General features: G+C 66.1%; 1 protein-coding gene across 2 annotated transcripts in view; it reads right to left on the bottom strand.

The window, feature by feature from the left end:
- PIEZO1 (piezo type mechanosensitive ion channel component 1) overlaps positions 1 to 13,262 on the bottom strand; it is a 48,743-nt gene extending 35,481 nt beyond the window's left edge. For both annotated transcript variants that reach the window (XM_045986918.1, XM_045986921.1), the window contains exon 1: positions 12,923 to 13,262. In XM_045986918.1, coding sequence (XP_045842874.1) covers positions 12,923 to 12,986 — 64 coding nt within the window. In that variant the 5' untranslated portion in view covers positions 12,987 to 13,262. The remainder of the gene's footprint in view (positions 1 to 12,922) is intronic.
- Between the last annotated feature and the right edge of the window lie 3,598 nt (positions 13,263 to 16,860).

The raw sequence follows: 16,860 nt of genomic DNA, 5'->3' as shown, positions 1-16,860 counted from the left end.
TCTCTGTCAAATAAATAAACAAAAATCTTTAAAAAAAAAAAGAAATGGGACAACAACAGGCAAAGGCCCCATGACCACCTTTTTCCCCAGCAGACACCCCCCCCACACCAGCGTGGAGCTGTCCCCAGAGCACAGGCCACGAACCAGCCCCTTGTGAGGCCAGTGTGAGGACCAGAAACAGGTCACGCGGGGGGAACCTGAGACGTCCTCTCCAGTCTGCGTCACAAGGCAAGAGGTCAGGGGACGTGGCAGAAAGCCCGGGGTGTGCCGACTCAGGACAGGCGTGTGGAACGGTGCTGGGGCTGGGTGCGGCGGCTTCTGCCGTGACCCGGGGAAGCTGGTCGCGCTGAAGTCAGCGGCCCGTGAGCAAAGAGACGACCGTCCGGGAGCCACCTGGACGCAAGCCCCCAGGGCCGAGGGGAGGCCCCGGGAGAGGAGTTCTCCGGGCAGCCTGTGGAAAGCAGGTTCAGGACCGCGACACCCCCCACTCCCACCCGCATCCCGGCCGCCGGGCCCCGCCGTCTTGCCTGAACAAGGGCAACAGCGCTCCCCGGGAAGGGTGTCCATCCGTCCCCGTCCTGCCGGTCCTGCCGCTTGGGCGAGCCCGCCCGGGGTCACATTCCACACGGTGACAGCAGGCCGGCCGCCAGGCTCCGCTGCGGGCTCGGGGGGGACGGGCCCCACGCTCTCTGCAAGCGCAACCCAGGGAAGCACCGTCCTCCCCTGACACCGGCCGCTGCAGCAGGGACCCAGCCCACTCTGCCTTAAGCGTCCAGGCTCTGCCCCCCCGCGTGTGACCCGTCCCCACCGGCCCACCCGACACCCCCGTCCCCTTTGTCCGCGCGGAGATTGGACACAGGGTAGCGCAGAGAGCGTGGAGCTCGGGTGTCCGCGCCCCGGGCCGGCGTGTGCCCTGCCGCGGGGGTTCGTGAGGTGCAGGTGACGGTCAGCCGCCCTCTGTCCCTCTCCCTCCTCCAGGAGAAACACTCGTGGGTTTCAGGACAGCCCGGGAAAGAGTCCTGCTGGGCTCGGGGACTCCATCCCGGTCACTCGCAGGCAGGTGCTCGGGCCGCAGCTGTAGTCTGGTAAAGGAACAAGGAGCCTCCAAGCAGGGGGGCGGCGGGGTCCTGCGAGCCCATGGCGGCTGAGCCTGAGTTCCTGAGGGACCAGAAGTCAGAGGCCCCGGCCACACCCCCTCCTCCTGCCTAAGGCCGGAAGCCCAAGCCTGCAGTGGGGACGGGAAGCCACGGGTGTCACTGGAACCCCCCGCCCCCCCCCACATCTCAGATCCCCGACGCGCCACGCACTGGGGCCGAGCTGCGCTAACACATCCCTGTGGAGGGGCCCCGACGGGAAGTCACAGGCTACGGCCACTCAGCCAGTGAGCGACAGCGTCAGGCTGGACCACCCCCCCCCCGAATCTGCAGGGCGGCTCCGGCTTCCGTCCCCACAGCAAGCGCCACCGTCGTGCCCCCTGCCCAGCCCCTCACGGCCTCCTTAGTCCGTCGGACCCACCAGACCAAGGTCTGCAGAGTGGGACCCGCAGCCTGAAGGTTGGTGTCGTCTCAGGCCAGGGCCCAGGACCGCCCCCCTTCGCAGCCCAGCCAAGCCAGGGCCCAGGGGCAGCACCGGCTCCTGGGCTTGGAGGAAGCGCCCCAGAGCCCTGGGCAAGAGCACAGCGGAGGTCCCCACACCCTGGGGGCGACGGCAGGCAGGGACAGGGCTGGCCTGGCCCGAGCCATACGTTCAGTTCCTGGAAAAAGAGGCGCACGCGGCTGGCTCACCCACTGCATCCTGTTTTTATGGAAACTAATCTAATTCCCAACCATGCAGCCAGCGGCAGACGCCCGAGAGGGTCCTGAGAGGTCGTGGAGAAGGGGCGCCTGGGAGGCAGGAGGGCTCACTCAGCCTGGCGTCTGGGGGCAGCTGCGGCCGGCCAGCTCCGCTTCCGAGGGTCAGAGCCTCGGTCCCAGGGGAGGCCCGGGGATGATGGGCCCTTCCCAGCAGGGAGGAGCTGGCCGGCTCGTGTCCACCCCGGCCTCAGCTGGACCCTGAGCCAGGAGCGTCCGGGGGCAGCCATCACCCTCGATGGGCGGGTCAGAAAATGCTGGGGCTGCCTCGGCCTTCAAGGATCTATCCCTGACCTGGTGGCCTGGGAACGGGGGGCCGCTGAGGGGTATGACACCAGTTTGCTTTGTGAATGCGAAGCGTGCCGGCTGATGCCCCCTTGGGGACTGTGTGAGCCCGAGAGCAACGGCAGGTCTGGGAGACTAGGCCAGCTGTCCAGTGCCGGGAAGCCCTGGGCCAGAACCAGGCCTTACTGCCCCCCTCCCCACCGCACACCACCACTGTTCCAGGCCCTTCTGGCTCCTACAAGGGGCGGGGCAGGAGCGAGGACTCTGCGGCATCAGGCCAGCCCTGCCCCAGGCTGCCACATCCCGAGAGTCCGGGCTAACACACAGACAAACAGAAGGGCCGTGGGGCTCAGGGTCATCTCCTCCAGCGGCCGCGGCTGCCAGCGAGAAAGCGCTGAGGTCTGGGGAGAGTGAGTTAGCGGCTGGGTGGGCAGGAACCTCCTCTCCACGCCTCCCCCGTGCTGTCCTTCCACCTGGGGGGCCTGAGGACAGGGACATCCCACCATAAGCAGACACATAAGCCCCGCTGGGGGGCTCCCTCCCCCCGCCACTCCGCACGAGTCCCTCCTCACAGACTGGGTCTGGTGGGATCCTGCAAGAGCCCGACAGGTACCTGCCATGGGCACCGCCCGCCGCCCATCCCTGCCGCACCAGCCCCGGGTCCCTGGTGCCCCGAGGCCAGCCCCACCCACACCAGTCCTGACCAGCCCCTGGGCCCCGGAGCCGACTTCCAGGCACCGTCCATTCCAGCCGTGGGACTTGGAACGTGCTTGTCCTCTTCAAGCTGATTCTTTGGTTGCCGCCTCAGAGGACGAGCACGGTGGGCACACGGCGGGTGGAGGGGGCCAGCCTCACGGGCCGCTGCCGCCTCGCACCTCCCATCACCAGCTCTGAACCCCAGCCTGAGAGCAGGGAGTTGTCTTGCAAGGCCGAGCCCTCTGTCCTAGAGCTTCCCGGCCAAGGCTGGAAATGGTCCCCAGTGTACAGGGCCAGGCATCCTCCTTCTAGGAGGGCACCCGAAAACTCCCCAGCTGTCGGGGCACCCACCACTCCAAGCGAGGGCTCTGTGCGTGGACAGAGACACGCCCGCCCCGGCCACTCCCTCCCTCCCCGGGCCACACACACCCCGAGCTGGGAAGAACCATCCTGCCAGCAGCCCACAACGTCAGCCACGACATGTCCTTGCTGCTGTCCCGTGGGAGCGCCCAGCCGCCGTGACTCAGCCAGACCCGGCAGGTTCCACTGTCCCCGCCCAGGGGGGCCTGAAGCTGGGTGTCTTCACCCCACCATCTGCCACCTGGGCTCTGGAACGTCACCAAGCTGCCCCAGATTCCTGCCCGGTGAGAGCACGGACGTGCTTGGAGGGCCCTGGTGAAGAGCACCCTAATTAGAGCCGGGCTCTGTGGGACGCGGGTGCAGCCCCCCCAGCGTGGGACCGCCGGCAGGGGTGAGTCACGGGCTCCTCGGTGCACAGGCAGCTTGAGGCGGTGAGGGCTCGCGGGAGGCGGCACCTCCTCGCCTCCCAAGTCAACTTCACAAGGCTCCCCTGGCCCACGCACCTCGCGGGTCACCCGGAGGGCCACGAGGCCAGCGGGGCAGGCGCTCAGCTCGCAGCTAGGGCACGGGGAGGCCCCTGGACGGAGGGGCAGCGGCTGGTGCTGAGCACCTGCCCCAGGGCCCGCCTGCGCCCATCAGGCAGGTACGCTCCACTTCCCGAGGAGAGGCCTTCGCGGCCCAGAGAGGCTGCGTCCCTCATCCCAGGGCCCCGGCAGCAGAGCCAGATTCGGAGCTGGGTCCAAGAGGACCCACATGGAGGAGCTGCCCCTGGCTTCGCAGGCGGCGTCGCAGACCACGGGTCCGAGAACACGCACGGCAGACACGCGTGAGCCCGAGTCCCTTGTGGCTGCTCCCGGGAGCCCCCCACTGACAGCATCCAGGGCGGGGCAGAAGTCAGCTGGGGTCCCAAGGACCCCCCAGGGCCCCCACTCTGCCTGCACGCATGGGGCCACAGGGCGGGGCTACGGCAGGACACGGATCCACAGAAGTACCACAAGCCATGACCGCCGCGCTGCTGCCCCGGGGCCATCCTGGAGGGAGGTTTCACTCCCCACAAGGCCACCGGCATGACCAAACCGCCGCTGCCAAGACTCTGGGGTCTGGTGCCGTGAGGCTCCAGGGCTCACAGCCACACCCGCGGTCAGAACCGGGAAGAGGGGCAGGAACCCCGGTCCCAGCACCGGGTGGCCAGCCAGGTTGCTGGGGCCGTGTTCCCCCGCCTGGCGTCCCGGACAGCCGCGTGGGCCCCTGCGGCCCCGCCTCCGGCCAGCACCACCGACAGCAGCCGGACGAGGAAACTGGCCTCCAGCGACGGGAAGCGCCACATGGGCTGCGGGCCCCGTGTCCCCAGGAGCCGTGCCCGGACCTTGAGGCCCTGCCGGAGGGAGCCCACAGGCTGCAGAGCTCCGGCTCCTCCAGTCGGCGGGTCCCGGGACGCCGCAGCCACCTCCTTCCCTCTGGGACGAACCAACCGCAGCCCTGCCCGCGGCCTCAAGTCCCCCTGGGCAAAGGCAGGAGCTCCTGAGGCCACCAACTGGGACATGCCTGCTCCTGGCTAGCCCCTTGGCCTCACCGCCCTCCCCACAGGGGCCACAGGGCGCTGCTCCCAGCCCCTGCAGACACGAAGGGGGTGCGGGGGCTCCTGGACCCTCAGCATGCCAGCAGCGTCTCTCAGTCACGCTCCGACCCAAGGGGCCCGCAGCCTGTCCGGCCCCTCCACTCCCAGCGAGCCCTCCGAGGAGCCCGCCCCGCTCTGGCGCGTGACTCAGCTTCCCCTCCACACAGGGTGCCTGGGCGCGCAGGCGGGGGGCCCAAAAGGCCCTGCCGGTGGAGGACGGGGACCTGGGGGCACGAGCTCTGCACACTGCGTTCTCAGTTCGGGGGCAATGGGGGGAATGAGGAGGAGGAGGAGAGGACCGGTGGTGGCGGGGTGGTGGCGGGCGGAGGGGAGCGGAGTGCAGGCTGCCTCCCCCAGGCGCCCCCCACCGCCGCGAATGAGCCTGCCTGGGGAGCCTCCCCTGCAATCTCAGAGGGCCGGACCGACGGGTGGGTGCTGGGTCTTCAGGGGAGGAGGGCCTGGCGTCCTCCCCGTTTCCTCAGGCACGGGACACAGGGACACAGGACCCGCGGCTCCACCCACCCCCAGTGTGCAGGCGCCCGCGTGGGGCCACCGGCGCAGACGAGGCGCCCACTGTGGCTTCCATGCTGCTAGAGTCACTCAGCAGGTCGCACTCACCCGTCGCCGGGATGACAGTGACCTTGCCAAGGTGAGAGCGACAAGCTTGGTGCCCACTGCGGAAGGTCCCCACGGGGCCCCCAGGCCACGGTCCCTGGATCACCACAGCCCCCTGCGCGGGCCCCCACTCGCCCCTGCTCCTGACCCTCGGGGGTTACCGCCCGCCCCGCCCACCGCCCCCTGGGCCGGCAAGGTGCCCGCTAACGCTGGTAAGGTCTGGGACACGGTTTCAGGGAGGACAGGAAGTGTCACCACACAGGGCTCCGGAGCCAGTGGGTAGGTGTGACCCCCGTCACCGGGAGCATCCGAGGGCACCCTCCAATGGCACCCAGCGGACAGGTCTCCGGCGGCTCTGCTCACACACCCCTGCCCGCGGGCCTGTGCCAGTTCAGGAGGCACAAGAGGCCGGAGCCGGGGCAGCCCTGGGCAAGGACTCCCCCGCCGACAGGTGCCGGGAGCGCTAGGAGCTCGTGGGGGCGGGGCAGGGGGCAGGAGGACCGAAGGGGGACACTGTGAGCAGCGTCCGCAGGCCCCGGGTCACCCTGTCCTGGACTCAGAACGTGACTGCAGGGACGCTATCCCGGGGAGAGTCGGGAGGAGGAACAACAGACAGGCCGTGCACAAAGGCAGCGTCTGTGGGACAGGGGAGGCCTGGCTGGTCACAGCAGTGTCCCTTTCCAGCCACCAAAGGACACGTCCTGCATCTGCCAGGCAGCCCCGGGGAGGCACGGCACCCAGCCGTGCGGGCCGCTCCGGGGACTGGACGCCACAGACCCCTGCTCTCAGCCGCCGCCCGTCGAAGGGTTGGAACCGGCACAGCCGTAGGCAGGACAACCTGCAGCGCGTCGGGCTGACGAAGAGCCTGGAGTCTAGACCCCGAAAGCACACCCGCAAGTCAGAGATAAGACGCGCACCCCAGTGTTTTTTAAGCAGGCGACTTTTCAAGGCACATCCCAAGAGGAGACCCTGAAGGGGGCAAGGGTCACCTGGTGTCAGGGACACAGACCAAAGCCACGGATGGGCGACCGTGGGAGCGTGCACGACCAAACCCAGGAACACGAGCAGAGGTTGTTGCGGGGGCGCGTGAGTCAGAGACTCGGTGCAGGCGTCTGTGCCTGAGGGACCCGTCAGCAGGAGGGGAGGCTGGAGCGAGGTCTGGGGCTCCAGGTGCAATTCCCTGGGGGCTGGGCAGCCGCTAACCCAGGGCATTTGCTCTCATGGAATGGCAGCTAAAGTCACGGGGGCGCAGGGGCGAGCTGCTCCTCTGTGGGACAGCGTGAGTGCACCCCGTGGCCTGGGGACACAGACCCGCCTCCACACAGAGCCTGGCCCTCTGGAGTGCCCTCAAGGATCCGGGTCCCAGGTCACCGCACACACAAAGGGAAAATCAGAGACCAGCTAAGCAGGGCCCTGCAATGGCCCATTTCATTTCCCTTTAAAAGCTCCCTTTAGGGGTGCCTGGGTGGCTCCGCTGTGGTTGGTGGGGATCTCAGGGCCGGGGATGGGGCTCCGGCCCAGCGGGGAGTCTGCCTGATCCCTCCCTCTGTCCCCCCCACTGGAGCCTTGCACCCCCACCAGCACGCGCTCTCAATAAATAAGTCAATCCTAAAAAAAAAAAGGCTCCCTCGCATGTGGTCACAGCAACGCGCTTAGACGGCGCGCCAGCCACGGGGACCAATCAGATCCGTGAGCGAGGGGGTAGGGGCTGGTGGAAATGTCTGCACGGGGAGGGAGGGGCTGCTCGTCACAGGCCCTGCTGGGTCCAGCGGGCGACGCATCCAGACCTGGGCCGCGGAGGCTCCTCCTGGGGGCCACCTGCCTGGGGACCCCCCATCTGGCCTCCGGTGGCTCCCACAGGCCTGAAGAGTGAGCTCCGTTTTCCGAGCTGGGGAGGGATGAGCGAGCTCCCACCGGGGCCCTGCGGGGCCAGGCTGGCCGGGCCGGGAGCGCCGCAGGGATGAGCCCCGCACCCAAGGCGCGGGGCGGGCCCCCCCACTGGGAGGCCCCGTCCCCACCGCGCAGCCGGCTGGCTCTAGGGCCGGTTCAGCCGCCCTTCGCTGGCAGAGGAAACCACAGGGGTGGCTGAGGCGGCCGGTCCCTCTTTAGCCTGAGCCCAGGGAAGGACAAGTGACCCTGACTATATATACTTAAGGAGAAAAACAGCGCACACCGAGCCCGGTAAACAGCCAGCCCGTTAGGGGGAACCTAAAAATACTCCCTATAATTATGTCATTAAAACACACCAGAAAAATTGACCCACCCCACTCAGCAAAGTCCCCGCGAGACGGCTGCAGGGAGGCAGGAGGCCACGCACGTCGGCCTGAGGGTGCCCTGGCGTCACCCAGGGCCCGGTGTGGCCGGGACCGTGGCCCCAGCACGCGGGGCGGCTCTCGCATCCCTGAGTGGGTGGCTTCCCCCCAGGGCCGAGAACTGCTGCCTGGTCGCGGCCTCACGGGCTCCCGGACAGAACGGGAAGCTCCTTGGCTTCCATCCCCGCAAGGGGCTCCCCAGGACAGCGCGGGTGTGGTTCCCCAGACTGGGGAGGCACCCATACGCCCCATAATCAGGGGCCACAGGAACCGAGGGCCTCCTTCACAGAGGGGACAGAGGGAACACGGAGCCATGGGGTGCATCCCCCAGGGCACATCTGTTTATGCCTGGACTGGGGGTTGGCCAGGCCGAGGGACACTTCCTTCCAAAGCACCTGGGGGAGACGGGCTCAGGGCTAGGGAGGGAGCTTTGCCTTATCTGATGGAAATGCCACTGTTCCACGGAAAGCAGTCACGTAGGATTTGTGTACTTAAAAGCAAACGGAAAATCAAAACGGGAAGCCTCCACCCCGACTGCCCCCCCCACCTGCCACCGTTAGGGGATAAGAGCCTAGAAAGGACGCAGCACCCCAGCCCCGCAGGCCCCCAGCCACCAGGCCACTGCAGGCTGCTCAGCTCCTTCCAGACAGGGGACCACCTCCCTGGCCTAGCTGCCAACGGCCCTCCTCCCCAGGCCTTCGGCACCCCCAGCCCTGCCCAGCCCCTGCTCAGCCCCGAATCCTGCCGTGCCGGGGCTTGGACTCTGTTTGGACTCTGTTCCTACGGTGTGGTTTCCTGCTCTGTCTTCCTCCCCTCTGCGCTTAACCCAACAAGCCACTTACAGACCCCCAGATGACCCCCGACAGCCAAGGAGAGCACAGTCTCGATAGAAACGGGGAAGGAGCCCTGCCCCCCCACAGCATTAGTCCCCACACAGAACTTAGGCTCCTGGCTCCTGTCCAGAGCTTGTCCCACGAGACCCGCATGAGGGAATGCTTGAATGAATTTGGGAAACGCTCCAGAACCGGCGCAGGTGGGCCCTGCACGGTGGCTGTGGGCCAGCCCGCCCCGCACACCGCACCCCCCTTCCTGGGAAGGCCCGCGGCTGGTGGGGCAGCCCCAGGGTGGGCGGCCCTTCCACGCAGCTCCCCAGACCCCCGAACGGGCTGCGGGCCGCCGGCACTCAGGCGTGCCGCGCGGCACATATGGGAAAGCGCTCTGGGGCTCCTGGCCCGTGAGGACTGTGTGTGGGAGGCCCGCCGCCCCCCCCAGAGCCCGAGACACCACAGAGATCAGAGACTCTGGGAGCCGCCTTCCAGCTTTTATTATCTAGTTTACAGGCGAGGAAGCTGCAGCCCAGAGAGTGGTGAGGGCCTGGCAGGTTCAGAGCAGGACACAGACTCATCCTGCAAAGTCAGCTACGCCTCCCAGAGTCAACCCCCGCCCCCCCGCGTCCCCTCCGAGGGACCCTCGCGCCAGCAGGTGTGAAGCTCACCTGCTCCGGGACAGAAGACGTTTCTTGCCCAGCTTCCCCCTGTCCTACCTGCGGGATTTCAGGACGAGCCGCCCACCCCCATCAAGAAAACAACTCAGGGAAATTCAGAAGTCAAGAGCTCAGGGGCAAGCGAGCAGGTGGTCCTCCCAGGCCCCACCCACCACCCGACCGCCTCGCCCACACGGCGGCCCCCCAGGAAAGGCCGGAGGCTTCTGGAAGCCTGAAGCATCTGCTGCGAGGAAGTCCAGACGGGCTTTGCAAACCAGAAGGAAAAAGAGCGACCACGTTAAAAACAAAGAAGCTACTGGGGCCGCCTGGGTGGCTCCGTCAGCTGAACCTCCGCCTCTGGGTTTGGGATCCTGGGATCCCGCCGGGGCTCTGCGCTCGGCGGGGGGACTGCTTGTCCCTCCGCCCCTCGCTCTCTTCCAAAAAAGTAGAACGTTAAAAAAAAAGAATCTACATAAACCATGTTTACGTATTTCTAAAAGCGGTAACCCAGGAAAGACCGGCATTTTGTTGAATTCTAAAGCAAAGGGGGTCTCTGAGAACCAGAGTGGCGGGGGGGGGGGGGGGCTTCCTGCGGGCGGACGCTCCCCCTGAGCCCCAAGGCGGTGGTGGTGAAGGGGCTTCCGCCGCCCTCTGGGGGGCCGGCGCGTCTGGGGACCCCACCCCAGAAGGTGGCCCGTGGGGCGGCCCTGGGGCCCGGCAAGGTGGAGTGAAGAAGTTGCCCTTCCTTCTTTCCGCCTCTGAGCACCCGCAGCAGATCTCATGCTGGGTCAGAACGGGAGACGCCCAGGAAGCAGCCCTGGGGGCCAGGATCTGAGCCGGGGACTCCTCCCACCCCCAGAGAAGACACTTCCTCTGCAGGACCCTACCAGGCCCGCGCGGAGCTCTCCATGTCCCCCTGCCTGTGGGGTGACCACGGGTGACCCGTCATCAGCTCCTTCCTCCAGGATCCCGCCCCTTCCTCCACGCACGCACAGGTGCACGCACACACCTGAGGTCCCGCTCCCCGGCCCGCTCAGACCGGCTGACTCACTGCCCTGTCCCCGCCGCCGCCACCCCCAGCTCCACGGCCACCCAGCTCCGGGCACCCGCAGAGCCGGGCCGCGGAACGGGACGAGCTCCACGGTGACCCCCTGCGACCCCGTGCTCTCACGGCCTCGCTGCCTGATCACAAGCGTGCGCAGACCGTCATGATGAAAAGAAGGAAGTGTCCCCATTCTGAGCACTTCTCAGTGACAGCGTGGCGCAGGTGACGCCCCAGGGTGCAGTGGGAGTCACACAGAGAGAAGCCACGTTGCCCCGCCGCAGGGTTTCCCGGAGCCGGTGGCAGTTACCACGCTCTACCACCTGCCTTTGAGACCTCGGTGGCAGTTTCTGGTCGCCCCCGCTGGGCCAGAGGCAGAGGGCGTGGCCCGGTCTAAGGCAGTCACAGAGCGTCCTGCCATCTCCCTAGAAGCTGCCAGCTCAGGGCCCTCTGCCCCCAGGGCTGTCCCAAGAGGCCACCGTCCCTGCCGGGGAGCTGGGGGGTCTCCGGCACGGGTCAGAGGCAGGCAGACTGTCTGGGGACTGGCGTGGGGTGAGCGGGGGGCACTCCGGGGTGACTCACACCCTCACCACGGCCACGGCAGGAGCTGGCCCAGGGCACTCATGACTAACAGCCGGACGCCTTCTCCAGCATCCACACACTCGCTTTCAAAACACCGAGGAGCGACCCGTTTCCAGCCAAAGCCCGTCACGGGATGAGGAGGGGCATGGACAGCGGCAGTCATGGCTCCTGCCCATCCGCGGGACAGCAGGACGGTCACCAGGGAGCTGCTGACACCCAGGACGGGAGAGCCGGCCTCAGTCGGTACCGCACCGACCCTCCCCCCCAGCTTAAGAAAAAGCCCGAAGCCGAGGCCACACCAGGACACAGAACCGCGCGGGACACGGCCTGGGTGTCAGTGTCTGCAAAAGACTCTCCGAGAGCAGTTAGGTGTTTACAGAGAAACTGAGGACAGGATACAGTGAACTAGTCACCCGCAGTTGAAAAGCTCCCCAGCTGCCTTGGGTAAGGCCCACAAGCAGCGAGAGAAGAAGAGGGCACCCCCGGCACCCACACGGGCACCAGCGGGGGGCCGGAGAGCCCAGGAGCCCCGACTAATGATCAGGCCAACACACCCAGGCCCCGGGGCCCCCTCCGCAATACCCCCTGTCCTCGTGCGGCCCTCAGGCCAGTCGTGGCTTTCACGTGTTTGCACGGCTGGAAACAATATCAGGAGAGTTCATGATGTGAAAATATTTACTCGGTGCCCCATGACAGGAAGAGCTTACCATCTGCATCCGTGGTCTCCACACGGCCTCCCCCCGCCTCCCGGGTTCCCGTCGGGCAAGGCCAGGCTAAGGCGGCCACAAGTGCACTGCAGGGCAGGGGGGAAGCTGCCCTTTGAGAAGCTTACTGTCCCTCCCCCTGCCCCCCAGCAAGGTCCAGGCTGCTTGTCCATCCGTCTGGCTGTCTAGAGGCGGGAGGAGCAAAGCCAGCCGGCACGGAGAACGGGCCAGGTGACCCCGCGCTCTCCCCTGAGCTGACCCGGGGCCGCCCTGTCCACACACCGCTGACTCAAACCCTCCTCTCCGACCTCAATGCTTGCCATTGATTCCTGTCCCAAAAAGTCCCCCGTTTCACCGTCTTTCGCTGCTACAAATCAAAACACAGTCTGTTTGGGAGCCCAAGTGCAGGCCGCTCCGCGCCCCAGCCCCCGGGGGAGGCCGGCTCCCACCTAGCCCCGAGGTTGGCAGAGGCCCACCTGGAGCGTTCAGAGGCCCAGGAAGGGCTTCCAGAAAAGAAACACCCCACCCAGCGCGCTCGGATGGACTTCCACCCAACGGAGGGACGTGCATGAGGCAAACCATGCCCTGTTCCCCTCAGCGCCCTGACTCAGACTGCTTTCCAGCTCCCAGCAGGCAGAGCCGGCCCCAAGTGGAGGGGCTGAGGGCGGGGGACCGGGGAAGCGGGGAAGGCCTTCTCGGGCATTCTGCCCTGGGCACTGACGAGGCAGGCGGGCCGCGGGGGGGTGGGGCTTAAGAGCCCGGAGAGCGCAGGGAGCTGCCGCCCCCGGCAAGCGGAGAGCTGTGATGTGTTGGGGTCCTGGGCTCCCGCTCCTCCCCCAGCGCCGGGCAGGCCCTGTGGACTGAGCCAGGGCAAGGGAAGGCCCGGGAGGCGCCTGCAGTACCCTTCCCGCAGCACAGGCCGGCCCCAGGCCGCGGGGGTGGGGCCGGGCCGGGCGCGGAGGGACGGACGGACGTTAGTTCTGCTCCCGAGCCTCCAGATTCAACAGCTCCAGGCAGGAAGCCCGCCTTCTCCCAGATTGGTCAGGAAGTCGTGATGCAAGTTTGCACTTTTTTTACACGAAAGAGGGAAAGAGATTCGTGCCCCCTCCTCGGCGTTCCAGCCTCCCGCCCAGCACACCGGCCCCTCCCGCGCCCCGACTCCCCCGCGTCCCTGCCGAGGCCCCGGCAGCTCTCCGCGCGCTCGCCGGCCCGCACCCGAGGGCGCCCGGTGCCACCTCACGCCCGCCCCGCCGCCGCCCTCCCGGCCTCCCCGGCGCGCTCACGCTTCTGGAACGCAGGGGCCGCGCACCCCGGCCCGGGAGGTCGGGAGCCGGGACGCAGCCCTCGTGCATCCGGAGCCCCCGCGCCCACTCACCGGCCAGGAGCGCGAAGGGCAGCAGCAGCCAGTAGAGCGCGGCGCCGAGCACGTGCCGCTCCATGCCGGGGGCCCGCGGGCCGGCCGGGGGTCGCTCTGCCGCCGCGCTAGGGGGACATGGCGCGCAGGGCGGGTCGTCGCACGTGCCGCGCCCCGCGGCCCGGACCCCCCGCTGGGCGGCGGCGACCCGAGCGCCTCCGCGGCCGCCGCCGCCTTCTCCTCCGCCTCGGCCGGGGCCCGCCGAGCCCGCTCCGGTGTGAGCCTGCCCCGCGGCGGGGCGCAGCGCGCGGCTCTCGGGGCTCGCGGAGGCCGAGCAGGGCCGGACGGCGGCTGGGCGCTGCGCTCCCGCCCCTCGGCCCGCGGGCCTTTATAGGCTCGGCCCCCGCCCGCCCGCCCGCCCTCCGCGGCGTGCCCGCCTCCGCGCTGCCCCGACGGCCCGCGCGCCCCGCCGGCCCTCCACGCCGGGAGCCCCGCGCGCACCCGCCCCGGGAAGGGCTTGGTCCCGCCGCTCGCGGTGCGCGCAGGAGGGGCTGCCCGGGCCGGGGCTTCCCGGGCGGCACCCCACGCCCCACTGCGCCCCGCGTGGCCGGAGCGACTTTCGCTTTGCTCCCGCACACGTGAGCGCGCAGCGCCCCCTGGGGACCGTGGGGGGGGGTCGGGGCTGCAGAACCGGGGCCCCCACCCGCGGCTTTGCGCTGATCCCTTTGCTGTAGGGGGACGGTGACCCCAGCGGGAGCGCCGCCGGGGCCGGGCGTCCGCTGGGGTGGAAGACAGAGTCTGAGTCCGGCCTGTGCCGGTCACCAGACCCTCCCTTTGGCCTTTGCCACCGTCGAGGTGAGCTTGGGGAGGAGAAAGGGGAAGCCCCGTGGTGTAAGGGGCAGAACCCACGTGAGTGTGGTCCTAGGCCCCAGCCTGGGCCCTACAAGGGCATCAGTGAAGCGGGTGGATGTGGCTGGGGCCGGGAGCCACCCACACCCGTCTCCCGGTGACAGCCCCGACTCAGGCCCAGACCCTACACTCTTCAAAGGCCAGAAATGCTGGGGCATCTGGTGGCAGGGTCGGTTAAGCCTCTGACTCCTGGTTTGGGCTCAAGTCCTGATCTCAGGGCGGTGGGATGGAGCCCCACCTGGGGCTTGGGGCTTGGCGCTGAGCCCACAGTCGCCTTTTCCCCTCCCTCTGCCCCTCCTCACTGCTCACTTGCTCACTCCCAAATAAATAAACTTTTTTAAAATAAATAAGCCTTTTTTTAAAAAAAAGATTGTATTTATTTATTGGAGAGAGAGAGAGACAGCACAAGGGAGGGAGGGTCAGAGGGAGAAGCAGACTTCTTGCTGAGCAGGGAGCCTGATGGGGCTCGATCCCAGGACCTGATCACAACCTGAGCCGAAGGCAGATGCTTCACTGACGGAGCCCCCAGGCGCCCTACAAATAAACCTTAAGAAAAAAAAAAGAAAAAACGAGAAATACAGACTTTCCGAAGTCTGGTGTTCAGTGCTGACCACTTTATCTCCCTGCCTCTTTTGCCTGCTTGTTCACACCTTAATTCCTGCTGGCATTGTGTCTCACCCTGGCTTTTTTCTAGAACCTTTTTTCTAGAACCTTGGGGTTCTTCCCCAAGGCCCGAGCCCCAAGGAGGCTGGGGACATAAGGTCCAGCTGTGTGGGAGTCCCAGGACCCACAGCAAATCCTGGCTAGTCCCTGCCTCTAGTGGAGACAGCTGGTGCCAACCTTAAGGGAAGCCACCTAGGGCCATCCCTTGGCAGGGGTTGGGGCCAAGGTCTCTGAGCAGCAGCGGCGACATCAACAGAGAGAACTAAACAGCCCACGTTGGTGCTGCCGGCTGCTGGCTAGGTGACCCCAGGAGGCCTCCCTCCTCTGTGCCTCACAGAGCATCTGTGACATGGGGTTGTGGCCCCGAGCAGCAGGGCTGTGGGGATTTCAGAGCCCACAGCGAAGTAGACTGAGAAGGAAGGACTATCGTCTGTCCCCTCGGTTCCTCCATGGGCCGCGGGCGGGGACGAGGAGGGCAGACGGAGAGGAAAGCCCTCCCAGAACGCCATGGAAATGGGCAGGACAGATACGAGCTGGAGTGAGGCCTCCGCTCGCTCTTTCCTCTGCCTGGCCTGCCTTTGGGGGTGATCGTAGGGGTCCCCACACTCCAGGCACTGACGTCCACCTGCACAGGCCGCCAAGGGACATTCTGTAGGTCTGCCGGCCACGGGCCCAACCAGCCAGCTCTCCCGCAGCTTCTCAGAGGGCGCCTGCCCCAGCAGACCACCTCCACGGTGTCAGAAGGCAGACCCCGTAAAGCGGACAGGTCGGCACCCCCAAGCCCATGAGTCCTGGCTCAGCCCTGCCCTTCTCGGGGCTCTGCCCGCGAGGGTGCAGTAAGAGGTCCGAGGTCCATAAGGTGTGAGGGCAGGCTCTCTGCTCTGACGTTAGAGGGGCCTAGCCTACTTTAACGGGGATTTTGAAGTCTGTGCCTAGGAAGGAAGACCAGGGTGGGCCCTTCTCCCCCTTCTAGAGCTTCAGGGGGACCAGCTGTTTCCTATATGGGGGCCATGAGATAACCTTGTTTGTATAAAGAGTTTAAATGCAAACAAGAAAAAGGAGGGGCGCCTGGGTGACTCAGTCACTAAGCCTCTGCCTTCGGCTCAGGTCATGTCCCAGGGTTCTGGGATCGAACCCCGCATCGGGCTCCTGCTCAGCAGGGAGCCTGCTTCTCCCTCTCCCACTGCCCCTGCTTGTGTTCCCTCTTTCTCTCTCTCTCTCTCTCTCTCTCTCTCTCTCTGAGTCAAATAAATAAAAGTCTTGGGGTGCCTGGGTGGTTCAGTGGGTTAAAGCCTCTGCCTTCGGCTCAGGTCATGATCCCGGGGTCCTGGGATGGAGCCCCGCATCGGGCTCTCTGCTCCGCGGGAGCCTGCTTCCCCTCTCTCTCTGCCTGCCTCTCTGTCTACTTGTGATCTCTGTCAAATAAATAAATAAATTCTTTAAAAAAAAAGAATTATCCATTAATTAAATAAAGTCTTTTAAAAAAAAAGTTCAAAAACCGCTCCTTTACTAAGTTCTCCAAAGGCTTAGGATATGAGGCTTCCGACGGTTTCCCAAGAGCAGTCTCTGAGGCGTGGGAGCAGGAGGACACAGAGAATGGGGGTCGGGGAGGGGAGTCCCAGAGTAGGCAGGCCCTAAGCCCCCACCCAGCTTCGGGGACCGGCTCCCACACAGCAGCTGCAGAGGAGGGGAGGCTCAGAACTTGTCCAGCGGGTGCGCTCCCTGGGGAGGACAATGCCCCTGTCCCAGGATTGGGAGCGGAAAAGACTGGGCAGAACCCAACTCCTCGCCTAGGAGACGTGAGAGAAATTACAGTGTACCCTGCAGGAGAGTTGCAACTCTGTATCAGCAAGCATCTAAGATACAGGGTTTACAGTTAAGAAAGCCCCTGGAGGGCACAGGAGGCGGGGGAGGCTGAGAGAGAGACTCAGGGAGAGGGTGAGAGAGGGAGGGGGTGGGGTAGAGAGACAGAGGGAGGAGAGGCAGGAGAAGGTGGGGGAGGGGAGAGACAGCAGAGGCGCGAGGCCGCAAGGCCAGGATGGGAGAAACATAATGGTCACGGGCACTACTTAGATTTTTTGCTATATGCGTGTAACACCATCTTTCACAAAATAAATTTAAATTGAGCACACCAGGGACGGCTTTTCAGAAAAAGAACTTTTTTTTAAAGATTTTATTTATTTATTTGACAGACAGAGATCACAAGTAGGCAGAGGCAGGCAGAGAGAGGGGAGGAAGCAGGCTCCCCGCTGCGCAGAGAGCCTGATGTGGGGCTTGATCCCAGGACCCCGAGATCATGACCTGAGCTGAAGGCAGAGGCTTTAATACACTGAGCCCCCCAGGCGCCCCAGAAAAAGAACTTCTGACCTGCCTCCTTGCTGGGCGGG

This window comes from Meles meles, chromosome 19 (genome assembly GCF_922984935.1).
Source record: "Meles meles chromosome 19, mMelMel3.1 paternal haplotype, whole genome shotgun sequence".
NCBI classification, from domain to species: Eukaryota; Metazoa; Chordata; class Mammalia; order Carnivora; family Mustelidae; genus Meles; species Meles meles.
The sequence above is the reverse complement of the archived record's forward strand: the minus strand, read 5'-3'. Positions and strand labels throughout refer to the sequence as shown.